At 37.0% G+C, this 21,522-nt stretch overlaps 1 protein-coding gene across 6 annotated transcripts in view; it reads right to left on the reverse strand.

Moving 5' to 3' along the window:
* Positions 1-21,522, reverse strand: part of OPHN1 (oligophrenin 1) — a 636,611-nt gene that overhangs the window by 253,787 nt on the left and 361,302 nt on the right. For 3 of the 6 annotated variants that reach the window (XM_043570205.1, XM_043570207.1, XM_043570206.1), the window contains exons 11-15: positions 21,107-21,198; positions 15,851-15,929; positions 13,545-13,578; positions 12,969-13,031; positions 11,028-11,102 (exon numbers count right to left, since the gene is read on the reverse strand). In XM_043570205.1, the coding sequence (XP_043426140.1) occupies positions 11,028-11,102; positions 12,969-13,031; positions 13,545-13,578; positions 15,851-15,929; positions 21,107-21,198 (343 nt within the window). Of the gene's footprint in view, positions 1-11,027; positions 11,103-12,968; positions 13,032-13,544; positions 13,579-15,850; positions 15,930-21,106; positions 21,202-21,522 lie in introns of all 6 variants that reach the window. The other 3 variants (XM_043570202.1, XM_043570204.1, XM_043570203.1) reach the window with 1 other exon arrangement.

The raw sequence follows: 21,522 nt of genomic DNA on the forward strand, positions 1-21,522 counted from the left end.
GGCTCAGAGCCTGGAGCCTGTTTCCGATTCTGTGTCTCCCTCTCTCTCTGCCCCTCCCCCGTTCATGCTCTGTCTCTCTCTGTCCCCAAAATAAATAAAAAAACAAAACAAAAAAAACAAAAAAAAAAACTAAAAGGCAACCAACGGAATGGGAAAAGATATTCGCAAATGACATATCGGACAAAGGGCTAGTATCCAAAATCTCTAAAGAGCTCACCAAACTCCACACCCGAAAAACAAATAACCCAGTGAAGAAATGGGCAGAAGACATGAATAGACACTCTCTAAAGAAGACATCCGGATGGCCAACAGGCACATGAAAAGATGTTCAGCGTCGCTCCTTATCAGGGAAATACAAATCAAAACCACACTCAGGTATCACCTCACGCCAGTCAGAGTGGCCAAAATGAACAAATCAGGAGACTATAGATGCTGTAGAGGATGTGGAGAAACGGGAACCCTCTTGCATTGTTGGTGGGAATGTAAACTGGTGCAGCCGCTCTGGAAAACAGTGTGGAGGTTCCTCAGAAAATTAAAAATAGACCTACCCTATGACCCAGCAATAGCACTGCTAGGAATTTATCCAAGGGATACAGGAGTACTGATGCATAGGGCCACTTGTACCCCAATGTTCATAGCAGCACTCTCAACAATAGCCAAATTGTGGAAAGAGCCTAAATGTCCATCAACTGATGAATGGATAAAGAAATTGTGGTTTATATACACAATGGAGTACTACGTGGCAATGAGAAAAAATGAAATATGGCTTTTGTAGCAACGTGGATGGAACTGGAGAGTGTGATGCTAAGTGAAATAAGCCGGACAGAGAAAGACAGATACCATATGGTTTCACTCTTATGTGGATTCTGAGAAACTCAACCGAAACCCATGGAGGAGGGGAAGGAAAAAAAAAAAAAAGAGGTTAGAGTGGGAGACAGCCAAAGCATAAGAGACTGTTAAAAACTGAGAACTGAGGGTTGATGGGGGGTGGGAGGGAGGGGAGGGTGGGTGATGGGTATTGAGGAGGGCACCTTTTGGGATGAGCACTGGGTGTTGTATGGAAACCAGTTTGTCAATAAATTTCATATAAAAAAATAATAAAAAAAAGAAAAAAAAAGAAAAAAGAAATAAAAAGATGGCACTGAGTTAAAAAAAATAAAAAATAAATAAAAAGTACTTCATCTTGAGAAGATTCATGGAAAGAACTCTGACAATTACTCTAGAATACAGGCTTCTGATAACTTTAACAGAATAAAACTGAACTGTGCAAGAATGTCCAGAACAAATGTAAAAGCAGGATACAAGCAGAAGAACAATAACATGAGGATGGTTGAACTGATGAGGATGATTATAATTTTTAAAAACTTTTTCTTTAAAACATTGCTGATTGTTCCTTAATGTTGTTTTATCCAGATTTAAGGAAAACGTTTTCTCTTTTCTCTTAACCTACCTATGACTTACAGTAGAGTAAGTCATTTTGTAGAGTATCACTTTTTAAGCAGAATTTAAACATTTACTTTTTCTCTCTACCTGATTTCTCCAGAATTTGGAAACTTAATGAATTTTCTTATTTTCAAGGCAATATAGTTATTTAAGTAATTTCAATAAGAATCTGTTCTCCTCCTGGGACTCCTGGGTGGTTCAGTTGGTTAAGCATCCTATTCTTGGTTTTAGCTCAGATCATGGTCTCAGCGTTCATGACTTTGAGGCCTGCATCAGGCTCTGTGCTGACAGCTGACAATGCAGAGACTGCTTGGGATTCTCTATCCCCCTCTTTCTCTGCCCCTCCCGTGCTCGCTCTCTCTCTCTCTCTCTCTCTCTCTCAATATAAATAAACTTAGAAACAAGAATCTGTTCTCTTCATACACAACTGGAAGACATTGGTTATGTTACCAGTGCTTTGACTAGAATGTTATATTTAAGAATATGCATAGAACCAAATATGAACAGACAGCTTTAAGAAACTAAGGTTGACTTTATGCAATCAATAAAGCCCTTGGGAAAAACCAGCCTGGGACCTTATTTACAGGATTCTTGTCAGTCTAACAAGGTGAATAAAGAAGGTCACTTCCTCACAGGCCCAGGGACCTCAGGATCTCCTGGGGATTTCATGAAGAAAGGAATCCATCCAAATCTAAAGGTATTCCAGAAGTCTGATGGTGAGTGTTTGGCTTGGTTTCTTAGCCTGGAGAGGGTTTTAAAAGTCCAATCTAAGAGTATTTATGAAAAGTTCCAGCATAGCAGATTTAAAAAGAGCCTATACAGTCAATCACTATTTTTGCTGTACTTATGTAAATAACCAGTCCAGTGGAATGAGACTAAATTTATTTTGCAAACAAATTAGTGTTACTAGGATTATCTTTGATAGAAATGAGGGTGATTGTAGAGAAAAATAATGTTTCTGTAGAAAATTATGACAAAAGTCTGTAAATGTCAACTTATAGTCCTGCTCATTGCCATTGATATTTTGTTATATAATTCTACACTGGACTGGATTCTAAATTCTGCTAGTTTCCTCAATTATCCAGGCTACAAGCTACAATTTTCCAAACATTTATAATTTTCTCTAACTTTTCTAATTTGGAATCATTTAGAATAAAGAGTGCTCTTGAACCTCCTTGAAAGGGACTATACCAGGTCCTCCTCACTACCCAGATAGAAATAAAACTTCAGGAACCTGAACTTTAGGTCCAAAACTCCCAATTAAAAAAAATCCCCAAACTCTTGGAGCTGCATACCAGCTGCAGATATAAAATTAATACTGACTAGGGAGGTTCCCCCACAGAATCAGATTTCATCCTGAGGTAAACAGCTGTCCCAAGATTGCAGATCGAGATCTTCATCTTCAACAGTAAGCTTTTATTCCTTTTGCTTTTCACTTCTTACTTTTCTTCTCTGTTAATGCACAGGAAGGTAATGCTCCTTAACTCTGGTGACTATACCTGAATCTACTGCTCAAACAATAGCTGCCAAACAAAAATCCCTAGACTCTATGGTCAAAATTGCTTTTAATATCCCTTGATTATCTTTTAGCTGTGCAAAGAGGTGTTTGTGCTATGGCCAATACCAAATGCTGCAACTGGACTGACACTTCTGGGGAAGTTGAGATTCAGCTACAAAAGATTACTGAACAAGTTAGTTGGATTAAGAGATCAACTTCTTCAATGGGGTCTTTCTTTGACTTATTTGATTCTGATGGGTTTGAGTCTTGGGAACCACGGCTCTGATGTACACTCCAGACCTTGGGAATTATCTTGCTTCTAATAATCATAGTAGTTTCCCTGTACATGTGTATTCTCTCAAAAGCTTTAAGTGCATGCTCACATCTGCTAATCACCAGGGAAATTACCTACCTAAGATCAGAATGTCAGAAAAGGAGTGAAGAGAATGACCAACTTAAAGCATGTGAACCTGATGTGACCTGTGAATACCAGATAGATTCAGCAAAAAAACAAAATAAAACAAAACAAAACAAAACAAAACTGTGAGCACTCCAATGCAGTAGCTGGGAATAGCACTAATGCCTTTAATTTTGATCACATCCCTCAGTTAGGCTGAGAGTCTATTCAAAAGGGGGGGACTTGTTTAAGAAAATAAGACAACAGGCCAAAAATGAAGTGACTTGTGTTAATCACCACATTCTCAAAACTGAAACTTAATTATTATTTTGGCTTTCCCAGTAATGGAATCTTAAACAAGTCCATCAGGAATCACCTGATTATCACTAGTTAGGTTACATGCCTGACAGACCCCTGTCATCCCCTAAAGGAAAGTAACCTTGCAATAAGCAACCTACTTTTACCCAATATAACTTCCTGTTGCTGCTCTCATCTGCCTATAAAAGTGTTTGATTTTGTACAGAGCCTTGCAGCTCTTTTCAATCTGCTAGACCGAATGATGCCCAATTCAAATTGATTTTTGCTCAAATTAGCTCTTAAAATTTTTAGTATGCCTCAGTTTATATTTTAGCAGTAGGTGTACTGACCATGGAATGTAATATTGTAAGTGCAAGTACAGGCTGATTAATCTGTAAAATCAATTTAGAATGTATACTCACACAACAATGGGACACACTGAGTATTTTTATTCTACAAATTTTGCTGATTTCTAATTTTTAATTTATTTGAAAAAGTATGTGGAACTCTGCTAAATGTAACTGACAATTAATTACTTGTACCACTATTAAAGGTACATGAAAATATATGAATATGGAACTATAGTTGGATTTTGCTGTGGCCAGTACTGTGTCATAAGCTTTGTGTCTTTTAAGGTTATCATTATAGCATTCATTCATTACACAAATATTTTCTCTATCAGCCATTGTGCAGGATACTAGATTCTTAGAGATCCAAGCATTTGGTTAAAAAAATACAGATAGAAAAATACTAGAGCATGTACTAGCTACCTGAGAATTATGTAAATTCAGTTTTCCCAGATGACAGCTAGGTTTGATCCAGAGAAAACTAGTCTCTTACTTCTGATTGACTTGTTACTTGTAACTAAAAGGGTCTCCAATGTGAGCTAATGGGAGAAATTTTATGAAAGTAAATTGACAGTCAAAGTATATCAGAATGGAAGGCAAGGAATATGTGAAGAATGAGACACACACAAAAAAACAAAGATAAAGCGAGGTAAACAGCAGCCATAAACACTAATGTCTATCATACAGTAGACATTCAATAAACATTGGATGAAACATTGAAAGAAATGGGGTGAACTGTAATACTGGTCTAAAATGAGAAAGGGGTTCATAAATCAAGATAGGAGGAGGCAGAAGACAAGCAAAAAGAGTGGGAATAAAATGAGAAGCAGTGGAGTTCAGATAGAGGAAATGAAGTATATACTCCACATCAGAAAAAAGAATACTTTCACATTACCTCAAAGTTAATATATTCTTCTTATGTGCTTCATATAAATAGTACAAAAGACGTTGGTTCAAGAAGCAGTCTGTTTTTTCAAAAGGGAATTCAAAATATTCAAAAGGGAATACTGTGATTTCTCTTTTCCAATTGCCTGTAATGCTTTATGTGCTAGTGATGCCAAAACAAATATATTTGGAGCTTGATATTAAATAGATGCAATATGCCAACCCTACCACTTTTCATGATATATGAACCAAATTGTATTGCTATGTATGATTTGAGGGAACCATTTCAGGCCTCTTGAAGCCTGTAACAAAATCAGTAGGATAGTGAGAATGGCATATTTTTTAGCTTATTATATATTAGGTAAAAGAACATATTGATACTATACACAGAATATTAAAAAGTTAATAGTTATATTGCACACAGAATTCTAAACAGTTAATCTGAGTTCAATAATTTTTCAGAGACTAAATATTCTGGGCCATGCTATAAACCCTTTTATAAAAAAAAGTGTCCTTTGGCTTACAAAATAGGATGTAAATGGCTAGGAATAAGACAATGTGAATTTTTAAAAGTCAAGAATATAAAGACATAAACACAAGCAAATATTGAGGCACTAATGATGTAATACGTAATGCAAAAACTCCATACTTGACATTACTAGATGTTGTAGCACTCTAAAATACTAACAGGGTTGGTTTGTCATGGCTACATGGTTATGGAAGGTAAGCTATGCATCAAAGACAAAAAATACATGCTTTATCCAAACTGCAGCTTTCCACACTCAATTTGTTTTCTGACTCTGTGAAAATTTTGCTTACCAGATAGTTCACTATAATTCACAAAAGAAAGAATAGCAAGTTTGCAGACAGACAAAAACAATTAAGTTTAATTTTGGACATGTAAAATACACATATCTTTGGAGCATCTATGTACAGAGAGAGTCTGCAACAATTCCAGTTCTGATTCCTTCAGCCCTTGGAGCCTTATTACCTCAGGCATGATGAGTTTTGTTCATTTATCAAAGTGTGCTATACAGATACGATCATTCCAATGTGTCATGACATAAATATGTTTGGGAAGCACAGGTTCAGTGAGAAACTGAATAAATGACTTTAGAACTCATGAGATGATGTCTAGACTAGAGATTTTTGGGTGCTTCCAGCACAGAGGTGCTAGCAAACCCACACAGAAGGATTTCAACTCCAGGCCATGATGGAGTAACTGGTACTAGACTTGCTTTTCTACTTTAACAATTAGAACCCTGGACATAATATTAGAAAGAGTTGTTTGTAGTCATTTAGCTATGAAGCATAGGAGTATGACTCTCAAAAAAAGGGGAAACAAAGTCCTACCATTACCACAGGTTGCTACCTGAAAGCACTTTCTGAAGGATAGCACAGCAAATGAGAACTCAAGCTGACATAGAAGTCTTATTAAGTAGAAGAGACAAAGTTTAGAGTTCAGAGAGACTTGGGCAGAAAGAATTTGCATGGCAGTGTACCAGAAAAGAGGGAGCTATATAGAGGAAGAATATTAAAAAAAAAAGAAAGAAAAAGAAAAACACCTTATTCTATAGGCCCTATGGATACTATCATTGAATACCAAGCCATGAATGGCCAAGATACAAATCTTCATAGATTTTATCAGGGAATTTAAACTGAACAATTCCAAGAAGCGACACAGAGTTGGGAGATGTTTAAGTTACAATCAATAAGAATGAAGAGACAAAAGAAGTCAGGCCTTAGTAGTACACCTAACCTAGCCAGTAAAAGATACTTTATATTTGTACTAACAAGCTTAAAAAGAAGCCCCTAATGAACCAAGCTGATCTACAAATAGCTACCTATAAAAGAAAATTCAGTAGTCTTTAAAAGAAGTCAACAAAATCAGGACATGCAAAACCCATAATTTTATAATTTAATAAAAATTACTAGATATAGTCATAAGAGGAAAGTACATAGCAATAGAGGTCTACCTGAAGAAGCAAATTAAATGTCAAATAAACAGCCTAAATTTACACCTAAAGGAGCTAGAAAAAGAACAAATGAAACCTCAACCCAGCAGAAGAAGGGAAATAATAAAGAGAAGAAATAAATTATAGAGAAACAACAACAACAACAACAACAACAACAACAAACAATAGAACAGATCAATGAAATAGATCTTTTAAAAAATTAATGAAATTGATAAACCCCAACCAGACTTATTAAAAAGAAAAGACAAAAGACCCAAATAAATAAAATCACAAAGGAGAAAGGAGAAATAACACCAACACCAAAGAAGAACAAACAATTATGAGAATACTGTGAAAAACTATATGCTAACAAATTGGACAACCTGGAAGAAATGGATAAATTTCTAGAAACATACAAACTACCAAAACTGAAACAGGAAGAAAGAGAAAACTTGAACAGACCAATAAACACCAAAAAAAATAGAATCAGTAATCAAATATCTCCCAACAAACAAAAGTCCAGGGCCAAATGGCTTCACAGGTGAATTCTCCAAACATGTAAAGAAGAATTAATAACTATTCTTCTCAAACTCTTCCAAAAAACAGAAGTGGAAGGGAAACTTCCAAATTCATTCTTGAGGCCAGCATTACCTTGATACCAAAACAAGATAAAGACTCCACTAAAAAAAGAGAACTACAGGCCAATATCGTGATGAACATGGATGCAAAAATTCTCAATAAAATACCATCAAGCCGAATTCAACAGTATATTAAAAGAATCATCCACCATGACCAAGTGCGATTTATTTATACCACATTAATAAAATAAAGAATAAGAAACATATGATCCTTTGAAAAGATGCAGAAAACGCATTTGACAAAGTACAATATTCATTCATGATATAAACTCTCAAATAAGTAGGATTAGAGGAAACACTACTCAACATAAGAAAGGCCAGCCATGTAGGAAAAACCCACAGCTAATATCATCCTGAATGGGGCAAAACTGAGAGCTTTTCCTCTACAGTCAGGAACAAGAAAATGATGTCCACTCTCACCACTGTTATTTAACATAGTACTGGAAGTCTCAGCCATACCAGTCAGACAACAAAAAGAAATTAAAGACCCAGATTGGCAAGGAAGAAGTCAAACTTTCACTATTCGCAGATCACATGACATTCTATGTAGAAAACCTGAAAGACTGTACCAAAAACTTGCTAGAACTGATACACAAATTCAGTAAAATCACAGGATATAAAATCAACATTCAGAAATCTGTTCCATTTCTATACACCAACAGTGAAGCAGAAGAAAGAGAAATCAAGGAATCAATCTTATTTACAACTGCATCCAAAACCACAAGATACCTAGGAATAAACCCAACCAAAGAGGTAAAAGATCTGTACTCTGAAAACTATAAAATACTGATGACAAAAATTAAAGATTACACAGAGAAACATTTTGTGCTCATGGATTGGAATAATAAATATTTTGAAAATGTCTATACTCCCCAAAGCAATCTACACATTTAATGCAATCCCTATCAAAATACCACTAGCACTTCTCACAAAGCTAGAACAAACAATCCTAAAACTTCTATGGAACCACAAAGACCTGGAATAGCCATAGCAACCTTGAAAAAGAAAACCAAAGCTAGAGGCATCAGAATTCTGGACTTCAAGTTATATTGCAAAGCTGTTGTGATCAAGACAGTATGGTACTGGCACAAAAAAATAGACACATCAATCAACAGAACAGAATAAAAACCCCAGAAATAAATCCACAACTATATGGTAAATTAATCTTTGACAAAGCAGGAAAGACTATCCAATGGAAAAAGGACAATCTCTTCACAAATGGTATTACAAAAACTGGCAATCTACATTCAAAAGAATAAGACTAGACCACTTTCTTACACCATACATAAAAATAAGTTCAAAATGGATGAAAGGCCTAAAAAAAAAAAAAAAACATAAAAATCCTAGAGAACACACCTAGAGAACCACTTTGACATCAGCTGTAGCAACTTCTTACTAGAATGTCTCTTGAAGCAAGGGAAACAAATGCAAAAATAAACTACAGGGACTTCATGAAAATGAAAAGCTTCTGCACCGTGAAGGAAATAATCAAGCAAACTAAAAGGTAACCTAGGGAATCAGAGAAAATATTTGCAAATGACATATTGGATAAAGGGTTAAAGAACTTATAAAACTCAACACCCAAAAAACAAATAATCCAGTTAAAAATGGGCAGAAGATAGGAACATTTTTCTTATTTCTTTAATTTTAAGACGTTTATTTATTTTTGAGAGAGAAAGAATGCAAGAGGGGAAGGGGCAGAGAAAGAGGGAGACGCAAAATCTGAAGCAGTCTCCAGGCTCTCAGCTGTTAGCAACAGAGCCTAACGTAGGGCTTGAACCCATGAACCAGGAGATCATGACTTGAGCAGAAGTCAGTCGCTCAACTGACTGAGCCACTCAGGCACCCAGAACAGACATTTTTCTAAAGAAGACATCCAGATAGCTAACAGAAACTTGAAAATATGTTCAACGTCACTCATCATCAGGGAAATACAAATCAAAACTATAATGAGATATCATATCACATTAGTCAGAATGGCTAAAATTAACAACACAAGAAACAACAAGTGTTGGCAAGGATGTGGAGAAAGGGAAACTCTCTTGCTCTGTTGGTGGTGATGCAAACTGGTGCAGCCACCATGGAAAACAGTATGGAGGTTCCTCAAAGAGGTACAGGTAGAAATATACTATGATCCAGCAATTGCACTATTAGATGCTTATCCAAAAAATATGAAGATACTAACACAAAGGGATACATGCACCCTGATGCTTATACCACTATTATGAACAATGGCCAAATTATGGAAACAGCCCAAATGTCCACTGACTGATGAATGGATAAAGAAAAGGTGACACGCACGCACGCGCGTGCACGCACACACATACACACACACACACACACAGGAATATTACTCAGCCTTAAAAAGGAATGAAAACTTGCCATTTGCAACTATGTGGATGGAGCTAGGGAGTATTATGCTAAGCAAAGTAAGTCAGTCAGAGAAAGACAAATACCATATGTTGTCACTCATATGTGCAATTTAAGAAACCAAACAAAAGAGCATAGCGGGAAAACCAGAGAGGCAAACCAAGAAACAGATTCTTAACTATAGAAAACAAAGTAATAGTTTTTAGAAGGGAGGTGCGTGGGGGATGGGTGAAATAGGTGATGGGATTAATGAGTACACTTGTGATTAATGAGTATACCTGTGTATGGAAGTGTTGAATCACTATATTATGCACGTGAAACTAATATTACACTGTATGTTAACTGGAATTTTGAAAGTTAAAAAAATTAGGGGCGCCTGGGTGGCGCAGTCGGCTAAGCGTCCGACTTCAGCCAGGTCACGATCTCGCGGTCCGTGAGTTCGAGCCCCGCGTCAGGCTCTGGGCTGATGGCTCGGAGCCTGGAGCCTGTTTCCCATTCTGTGTCTCCCTCTTTCTCTGCCCCTCCCCCCGTTCATGCTCTGTCTCTCTCTGTCCCAAAAATAAATAAACGTTGAAAAAAAAAATTTAAAAAAAAAAAAATTACTAGACATACAAAATTGAAAAAAATGTGACAGATAACCAGGTTAATATTTACTCATTAGGAAAACATGTAGAAGAAGTAAAGGGGGACAGAGATGGAATGCTTGAAAATACCCAGACAAGATTGAGAAGATGGGAAGAATAAAAAGGAGCTGACAAGAGTCACTTGAAAGGTTTCATAGAAGATTTGAGAAAAATCAAAATATGTTGAGTCACAGAAGTCACATAGGGAGAAAGCTACAAAAAGGAGGGAGTGTTCAACAAGGAGATCAAGCAAGATAGAAACTGAAAATTGTCCCCTAGATTTCACAGATGATACCTTCTAAGTCTGGTGAAAATATTTTCAGTGGAGAGGCTGGGGTAGAAGCCAGATTGCAAAGGCTTTGATGAGTGAGTATGATGTGGAGAAGAGATGCTAGTTGTTTCTTCAAGGCAAGATTGTCTCTGACACAGGATTGGCAAATATGTGTACATTTCTCCTTTGAAAATATTTTTAAAACATTCTACAACCATTGCTAAAGCAATGTCTCATTTCTTTTATAGTCACATTTCTTTCAATACACAATTTCCAATGAGAATAATGAAATTAATTTGTTACCAAAAAAGGCATTCAGCAGCTTCTGAACCTGGATATTGCTGCCCACAGTACGGTACAATCCTTCTGTCTTGATCCCTAGGGAAAAGAAAATCAGGTCAGTTTTGTTTATACAGCTAGCGCTTTCATTTCCCTCTAGGTAGAAAAAGTAGGTACTTTCACCCTAGCATCAGTTCAAACAAGAAAGGGTCTCCCTACTCTCTCCTAGCTTTCTAGCCCTCCCCTGCAATAGGGGGCCAGTTTTGAAGCAGCTCTCCAAATTATTCTCTCCATACTTTCATTTGGATTATACGGAGGTTTCATTAGTGTGAACAGAAGAGAATGTACACTCTAGTAAATAGAAAAATATGCTTAGTTTGATAGCAGCAGATGGCTGAGAATAGTGCTGCCATCTTGGAAAGGAGCTAGAGTTTAACTGAAAAAGGAGGAAATATCAATCATCAAGCTGCCCATGAGCAGCAATATAAAGGAAGAAAGGCCTGAACTATGGCAAATGTGAAACAAAAGGCTATTTTGTGTATGGGGAAAGATTAAAGCAACATTTCAAGGAAAAAAAGAGGCTTGGCTCATATACTACATGCCCACATTCTAAATATTCTCAGAGAGAATCTAGAGAGTATCATGAACATGGAAAAACACTGATTCCCCATTTGAGTTAAGCTTTGCACCCCATCAATTTTTTAAAATTTATTTATTGAAATTCAAGTTAGTTAACATAGAGTATAGTGTTGGTTTCAGGAATAGAACCTAGCGATTCACCACTTAACATATAACACTCAGTGCTCATCCCAACAAATGCCCTCCTTAATGCCCATCACCCATTTAGCCAGAAAATTTTAAATCAATATGTATTATGGCAGAAATTGAACTCTTATTTATTTGTGATGGAACCATCATAACACTACTTGAGGAGTGCCCATTAGTAGTTCAGAATACTTTAAAAGCCATTTGAAGCTCTTTGCCTTGTTTTCGAAATACAAGAAACTGTACATATTTAATAGATATAACTTGGTGAGTTTGGAGATAAATGAAACCATCACCATAATCTATGCATAAACATATCTATCACCTCTAAAAGTTTTCTGCTGTCCTCTTTTTTCTTTAGTATTTTTTCCAATAAGAACTCAATACAAAATCTACCATCTTAGCACATTTAAGTCTGCAATACAGTATTATTTTTTTTAAATTTTTTTTCAACGTTTTTTTAATTTATTTTTGGGACAGAGAGAGACAGAGCATGAACAGGGGAGGGGCAGAGAGAGAGGGAGACACAGAATCCGAAACAGGCTCCAGGCTCTGAGCCATCAGCCCAGAGCCTGACGCAGGGCTCGAACTCACGGACTGCGAGATCGTGACCTGGCTGAAGTCGGACGCTTAACCGACTGCGCCACCCAGGCGCCCCCAGTATTATTTTTTTTTAATGTTTATTTATTTTTGAGACAGAGAAAGACAGAGCATGAATGGGGGAGGGTCAGAGAGAGAGGGAGACACAGAATCTGAAGCAGGCTCCAGGCTCTGAGCTGTCAGTACAGAGCCCCACGCGGGGCTCGAACTCACGGACCGTGAAATCATGACCTGAGCCAAAGTCGGATGCTTAACTAACTGAGCCACCCAGGCGCCCCTGCAATACAGTATTATTAACTATAGCTTTATGCTGTACAGCAGATCTCTTGTATAACTTAGAACTGTGTACCATTTGATTAATTAAGCTATTTCTCTTTAAAAGGAGGAAACCACAAATTATTCCAATATGCTTGGATACCACTGGTTTGGAACTTGCTGGAATTTTACAAATTTGTGTCTAGTGTTCAAGGTATATAGTCTTCATTCCTAAAATGAGTCCTGAACAATAAATGACATCATTGCTACCTTCAAGAAATTGACCCAGGATAAATTCAGAGTGACCAGATTCAAACACTGCCAATACTCCGGTTCAAATCTTACCTTTTGTCTCAATGACATTGATGCACTTTCTAACAAACTTGAACCCTATGTCATTCAGCTCCACTGTTTCAAATAAAGGAAAACAAAGTTAGATCCACTATAACAAGCTTTACCTACCAAGTATTTATTGATCATGTTAGGAGACTGCAGTGAGAGAATAAGGGGTATGGTTTTTCATCTCCAATACTCTTAAATGGAAAGGTCTTTGTATTCAGGGGGAACTTAGAGTTTTTACTCTTATTACACAAAATGCTTTAATTATCCCTTTGCATTATGTTTGTTTTAGGTAGTAGCAACATCAAACGTGAAATGGTAGGCTAGAAATGCACATAATTTCTATCATGTGTTTAGAACAAGAAAGAGATAATGTTCTCTCTATATTAATATTACTGCCCACAACATAAGCCAAGATAAAGTGACTTCCTTATTTCAATAAGTAGACATATTTAAAAAAAATAGATCTGAATTCTACTCCACACAGTTGCATCCATAAACACACTTGAATCAATATTACATATCACAGATGATAGGAAAACTGGCAGTTTGTAATGTCAATAGATTGTAAATTTGACTCACTTTCTTCCTGTTTTGTTATGGGGCTGTGGTATATCTACAAAAGAAGAGAAAGAAAGAGCCATGTCTATTGTGAATCACTATAGGTAAGTACAGCAAATAATACTAACTCTCTTTCCCCAGAAAGTCCATCATAACCATTAGTGACTCTAAGGCTTTAATGGAAAAGTGGGCTAAACAGAATCATCTTTGACTAGGTCCCTAGAAAACAACTGATTTAACAAATCTGAAGACTAAACTAGATTCCAAGTAGCTCACTGTAGCTGAAGTTGTTGCCTACCTATTTTAGAGATTTACTTATGTAAAACTTGGAGAATTTTTCTGATAGAGCAAGAGAAACAGTCTTCTTATGGGACCTGGGTAGTGGGCATTGATGGTAAAATTTAAATGTGCCCAATACCAACCTCCTACCCCAAAGGCTAATTAATGGGTATTTCTCTGTAGAAAAGCAAGTGTCTGTCTGAAAGAGATCCACACACTGACCAAGATTTCTTTGAGTTATCGTGAAATACACATCATGATAGCTATGTGAGAGGCCAAACAGGAGATCCTTGACTCTTGAAGTCTAGCCTGGCTCTACCTCTAATTCATTATAAAATCTTGGGCATGTCCTTTTCATTCTCTATTCTTCAAACTTCATATCTCTAAAATGATTTGAGTTGGAGTAGATGTTCCTTAAAGTCCTAATCTTCTGTGATACTTTAAGCAAAGGCATGCATATCATGTATAAAATTAGTGAAATGGGATGTTTAGCAAGGCAGAAACAATAACAGTGTCAAACTTCAGGAAATAAACCTTCTGTACGGTATCTGTTAGAGTCCACTTTAACAATCTCTTCTTTTAAGAGAAAACTTTCTGCATATGTGTGTATACCCATGGATATTTCAATGAGAGAGATTTCTGTTCTGGGAAGCCCTTGCTGCCACTTTTATAAACAAGTTATTTGTGAAAAGTCTAGCATAATCGAGTTGTTAAGGATCCACATTCAGTGGACCCATGTTCTAATATCATTCTCCACAAAAAGCCATCTGCATCCTTCGATTTTTAAAACTTAAAGGGAGAACAAGTTCCAATGACGGAATCAAGAATAAAATGTTTCACTGAGCCTGCTACCATCTTCCTCGAGAAACATCATAGGCATGCAATAGTTAAGCTCCAATCTTCTGGGAAGGAGGGAGGAGCCACAGGTCATGGGCTACTTCCTGTATGACAATCCTCATAACACCCCTTCTCTCTTTGCTACCTTCTTGGTTGCTATAAGTACATTCTGAAATCTGTGCACTTCTCTTTAGTTTCCAGGGCACCAAGGAGACACAGAAAGAAAACCTTGGAGTATTTTCCCTCTTAGCACATTTTTGCCTTGAACAAAACAAAGATATTAGACTGTACACAAATACTATGGAATCTCAGTAGCTTCACACTCATTCTTTATCCCACTTCCATTCATTCAATTTTTCAAAGCAACTCTGTGAGGTAGATAGAATGGAGATGATTCAACCCTTTTTACTGAAGAGAAGAAAACTGAGTCTCAGAGAGATAGAATACCTTGCCCAAAGTCACACCACCACTGATGGCACAACTGGGATCCAAATTCAGTCTTTTGTAAATCTAACAGTAGGAAGCTAATATTATTTCATACACCACTAGAAGAAATTTACTTGGAAGATACTGAAGAAAAAAAAACTCTCTTCAGGAATTTCTGACTCTTCAGATTGGTCTTTCTATGACAATCACTAAACTCTTTAAGGTATTGCTTGTCCTCCTGTGTAACAATGTTCTAAATGGAGTGGTACATCTTGGGATATAGGATGGTAGCACCATCTTCTCCAACAGCTGTACCCTTAAAGAGAGTAAGCTGACATGGGAATGTAAAATAGGGGCAGCAAAACTGTTTTGAATAAAATGTTAATAAATCCTTATTCACAGTTATGAAAATTATTTTCCACCTTTCTATATGAACACATTAATTTTATAAACTGACAAAAGGGCTTAGTTTTCTTTAAGAAGATCTTGTAGGCACAGCTGCATAATCTAACACTGAAGCAAGCAGCTAAGAAACCTGGATTCTATCTAGGCCCAATTTTTATGTCTTTTCAGATAGTAATCCTAGAGAAGTCCCTCATCCTCTATGGAACTCAAATTGCCTTACTTTTTAAACAAAAAATGTTGAGTAAACAATTCCTTCTAACTCTAAAATTTTGAGTCTGAAGATCTGACTCTTTAAATGTCCTAGACCCACTAGTACCACTAAGGATACTCATACATTGGACTATATTGCTAGGTTTCTACAGTGTCCTCACGTAACTTACAGGCTCTTTTCCATCCATGGCTTCCATCCATAGCCTTCTGTTAGCTTCCGAAAGAGCTTGCAAAGTTATGGTTCCTGGCCTATAGAAAAAAATGACAAGTTTAAAGCAGAAAAGTCACCTAAAGAATGGAACCTGGTTCTACCAGGAACCTTATAAAGCAGCCTAGAGAGTCTGATCTAGGGTCCCTATCAGCCCTGGAAGGTGTCACACCGAGCAGACACATACAGAATTCCAATTTTTCAAAATCTCCTTTACTCAAAAAAACAATGGAACATTTACAAAACAGTATCTTTTGGAACCCTGGAGAAGGTGGTATCTTGGCAGCCTCATGCCAGGGTCAGACAAGGAAATTGAGTCAGATGTCAAGACACCTCACCATTATACATACTTAAATTGGCTCGATTGCACTTGAGCCTAACTGTGGCTCTCTCTGCCTTTCTCTCTTGGAAGCTGGAAGTTTGTTCTGGGCACTAGGAATAAGCATGTTCAGCCACAAAAAAGATGTCTGTGCTACTTCCACCACCTATGATGTCCAAGGAGTATTTCTAGTGGGAAATAATTCAACAACATGCACACTGGCTCAGTACAGGGAGGAGGCCTTTTTGCTGACTTAAGCAATTTTATGACTAATAATAACTAACAGTTATTGAGTGCTCACTATGTACCACATTCTGTTCTAAGTACTTTATAGGTATTAATTCATGAAATCTACCGGGAACCTTATAAAACAGGTACTATATAGTAATCCCTATTTTACAGAAGGGGAAGCTGAAGCACAGAGCTCTTCCCTACGTTCACACAGTGGGTAAGTATAGAGCCAGAATTTGATTTTAGGAATTCCGGTCCAGCAGTCTTTCTTTTCTTTCCTTTTCTTTTTCTCTTTCTTTTTCTTTTCTTCCCTTCCCTTTCTCCTCCCCTTCTTTTCCTTTCCTTCCATTTCCTTTCCTTTCTTTCTGCCATCTTCTTTCTTAACCACTATGCTACAAGGCTTCTCCTTCGAAGATGGCCTCAAAACCATTTTTTTGTATTTACTTGTAGGCTACCTTTAACCAGAGATACTCCAAGTTGATATACTCTGTATGGCCTTTTTAGACCTTCATGACTAAACTGGGAATTGCAGATTGGCCATATCATTGCAAACATAAATCTTCCTCACATTATCTGTGTATCTGCACCATTATGACAAACTGGTTCCTCTTGTTCCTTCTATGTTAAGACTCTCAGAGTCACAAAATGATAAGAATAATGTCAAGAGAGCTCAGAGAGCCTAGAAAAGTAACTGGGGCTCTATGGACTTCAGTTTCTGTATCCATAAGGGTGTCGAACAAGATGAACTGGAAGGACCTTTCCAGTTTTGATATCATAGGATTCCTATTCTATCTTCCATTCTTTTATTCCATTAAAGTACATTTTAAAAAGGAAAGTCTCCAAATCTTCTTTAAGTCAAATCAACTGAAAACCAGGACTTGGCGTTGGGAACTGGATTCTTTCAAGTTTACCTTTCTCTAACAAATAACCAACCTTCTGGATATATTGCATGGGGATAGAAAGTTTAGAAATAGTTTTGGAAAGACAGGAGCGCAGCTGAATCCTGAAGGCAAAAAGAAGGAGAACAAGCAAATTGGGAACAGACTTAAAAGCAGACAGTGTAGATCAGGTATGATACTAATCCCATTCTGGAACTCAGCTTCCCTATCTGGGAAATCAAAAAGGCAGTATGTGTCTTCCCTTAACTGTAAAGAGAAGCTGAAATAATAAATAAGTAACTATTTAAGAAGCATTTGAAGATTCTTAGGTGCTACAGAAAGTCAAATTCAAAGAATACTCATAAGAACAGGATGACAAAGTAGAAAGAACATTGACTTCTAGTCCAGGCTCTTCCATTATCTAAGACAAGTCCCTTGCCCTCACCAAGGTCCCAGTCACTCAATCTGGAACAAAAAGGCATATACAGCATATGTGCAGTACAGTGTAATGGTTGAGTGTGGGCTTGGAGACTAAAATTCCTGGATTCCACTCCTGGCTCTACTGTTTGCTAGCAGTGTTACCTAAGTTGCTTAATTTCTCTCTGTCTCCTTGTCTTTCTTTGTGAAATTGCAAAATACAGTCACCTCATATGACTGTAGTGAGGAATAAAGGAAATTATACAATTTCAAGGGCTGAGAATGGTACCTGGCACATAGAAGTTACTCTGCAAATGTTAGCAGTTGTTGTTTATTATTGTTATTATTATTATTGCACTTCAAGCTCTATGAGCTATAAGTCTGTGGTTTCAAATACTGGCAGCAAAGCTAATTAAAGAAAAAAGTTATCCTCTATTCCTTAGGTAGAAAAAGGGACTCAAAGAGCTCTTTGCTCTCTGTGCTTCAGGGACATGAGTACAGGTACCCAATGCCTGCTGGGAAGTCTGACTTTGTTTTTTATATCAGATTTACTAGCCAGTAAAGCAGATGTCACATCCCTCAGATAACTCCATGTACACACATGTACCTCATCACCTGTTCATTATTTTATTTGATCCTTTATTTCACAGCATATTTATTCTCATTCTAAGACGATGTAGCAAAATTAAAAAGAACATGGACTTTGTAAACCTCTAAAGAAGTGTTTGAGCTCAGCCTTGCCACTATGTGACTTTGAGCAAGTCACTTAATGTAGTCAAGTCTCAGTTTCCTCCACCTGTAAAATAGGGGAGGGATTCAATGACTGAATGTTTTTTATGTGCCTAATATGTGGTAACTTAAATCACAGACACATCAAAACTTTAATTCCTGGGTTCTAGTCTAAGAATTCCTTAGTGTTAGGAGGGGGAAAATACATTTAAAAATAAACACCAAATGTTGTACCTACCATGAGCCATGCATAATACTAGGTACAAGATATATGAAGATAAACTGGTCCCAGCCCCTAACCTCAGGGCCAAACTGTCTGCAACTGCTTTGGGTATATGGGAATATTATTTGCAAGCAGCTTGCAAATTTAAGCTGAAAGGGGAATCAGAATGAAACTAGACACACATAAAAAATTTAATTTCTTTTAAGCACCTTGATGTTGCAGAGCCAGAGACACTAAAAGTTCATGAAAGAGAAGCCACAGCCAAGTCATTTTCCCCAATAAATAGTATAGTTCCCCCTTCCAACTAGGCCTGAAGCTATTGGAAAAATGAGTGACAGCCTTATGGTTACCAGTAACAATGTTTACTATCACAACCATCTTTGGTCAGGACCATCCATTTTTAAGAAAGAAATCACATAGATTAAAAAACAGAAATTTCAAATGAGGAAAAGGACTTCCTACTTTTTTCCAGACTGAAAAAAAGAGCCCTCATCTCTTAGTCTAATCTTTATGATTCCAGTCACTGATAATTTTGTTCATATGACACTGTAATTCAAACTTCAAGCCCCCTTAAAAGAATCTGACCATTTTGTTAAATTCTATTCTATTAAGCAGTAACAAAAACATAGAAATAATAGACCGAAATAACACATAGAAATATTTATTCACTGAATTTTAGATCAACTTCCCAACTATATAACATGTTTTTCGCCAAAATGACTCCAAATGCTCTCATTCTAAAATTTCAATATTAAATTTCCCTCTGATAAAACTACCAAGATCCAGAAAATGAAAAGAGGGTAATGGAGAAAAACAAATGAACAAAGTTTGAAAGCCTTACTGAAATCAGAAGGTTGATAATCAAACTATCTCCAGTTTACAAAAATATCTGCAAAGTAGGGAAAGTCTGTATTATGTTTGCACCAAGTATGGAGAAGAGACTCTTCAATACCACTACCATCCTCCATTCCTTCTATCTCTCATTAAAAATGTGTTCCAATTCACTTGTTCCTGTATGTTATATTAGGAGATAAAAGAATGAGTTTTGCTAAATGGGCTAAGACATTTGCAAATGAGATATCTGATAAAGGATTGGTATCCAAATCTATAAAGAGCTTATCAAACTCAAAACCCAAAAAACAAATGCTCCAGTTTAAAAATGGGCAGAAGTCATGAATAGACATTTTTCTAAAGAAGACATCCAGATGGCTAACAGACACATGAAAAGATGCTCAACATCACTCATCATCAGGGAAATACTAATCAAAAGCACAATGAGATATCACCTCACACCTATTAGAATGGCTAAAATTAACAACATGGGAAACAACAAGTGTTGTCAAGGATGTGGAGAAATGGGAACCCTGTTGCCCTGTTGGTGGGAATGCAAACTGGTGCAGCCACTCTGGAAAACAGTATGGAAGTTCCTCAAAAAGTTAAAAATAGAGCTACCCTATCACTCAGAAATTGCACTACTAGGTATTTACCCAAAGGATACAAAAATACAGATTTGAAGGGATACATGCATCCCAATGTTCATAGCGGCATTATCTACAATAGCCAAAGTATGGAAAGAGCCCAAATGAATAAAGAGGTTGTGGTGTGTGTGTGTGTGTGTGTGTGTGTGTGTGTGTATAATGTGGTATACACACACACACACACACACACACACAATGAAATATTACTCAGCCACCAAAAAGAATGAAATCTTGCTAACTGCAATAATATGAATGGAGCTAGATTGTATTATGCTAAGCAAGATAAGTCATTGAAAGACAAATACCACATGATTTCACTCATATGTGGAATATAAGAAACAAAACAAATGAACATATGGGATGGGGTAAAAGAGAGAGGCAAACCATAAAACAAGAATCTTAACTATAGACAACAAACTGAGGGTTGCTGGAGGGGAGGTGGGCACAGGGAATGGGTTAATTGGGTGATGGTATTAAGGAGGGTACTTGTTATGTTAAGCACTGGGTGTTGTATATAAGTGATGATGAATCACTAAATTCTACTCCTGAAACTAATATTATACTATATGTTAACTAACTGGAATTTAAATAAAAACTTCAAACTACAAAAAAATTTTTAAAAAATGAATTTTTGTATGCTGTTCTTGCAGCATCACCAAATGTTGACCTCTGCATATCTGATAGCAAATTAAATCCTAGGAGTGATTTATTCTTCCTAGAGTAGGTGAGGTGAAGCTGATTGAAGTTTCCCCAGAGGGAAACAGCTCTGGGCCAGGTCTAACAGGGATTCCTGCGAATGGCAGCCAGAAGAGCCAAGACGATGATGTCATGAACAGATTTTCTCACTTTCATCAATAAGAGATGACAAAGGAAAATAAAAGATCTACTCAGTCTCAGTATCTGTCACATGGGGACATTGCCAATTCATACGATCACAGCTTACCTTTCATTAGTTTCTATATCAAAACAGAACCTTTTGTCGATAGACTCTGTCTTCCTCCTCACGCAGTACTTCAGCGTTAAGTCCAAGGGCCCCTGCTATAAGAGAAGGATTAATAGCCAATTTGAAAAAAAATGCACAGAGGTTTCTTCTGCCTCCTCAATTATCCTCAGGGTCACTTGGAAGGCATCTGTCAGGGCAGCAGGAGCAATGTGTAGTCTCACTGAGAACAGTAGTTGCAGAAAGGTGGCAGATGGTTTCTTCCTGCTCCAATAATTAATGGCTGAGACCAGGAGAAAATGCTCAGGGTAGATGACTATTCTTTTCCAAGCATGGTAGATTAAATAGAAAGCTCATTACACATTAACATAAGGGGAGTATTGGAGAAATCGGCTGACCAAAAGACATTAAGTATACCA

Source organism: Prionailurus bengalensis, chromosome X (genome assembly GCF_016509475.1).
Source record: "Prionailurus bengalensis isolate Pbe53 chromosome X, Fcat_Pben_1.1_paternal_pri, whole genome shotgun sequence".
NCBI lineage: Eukaryota > Metazoa > Chordata > Mammalia > Carnivora > Felidae > Prionailurus > Prionailurus bengalensis.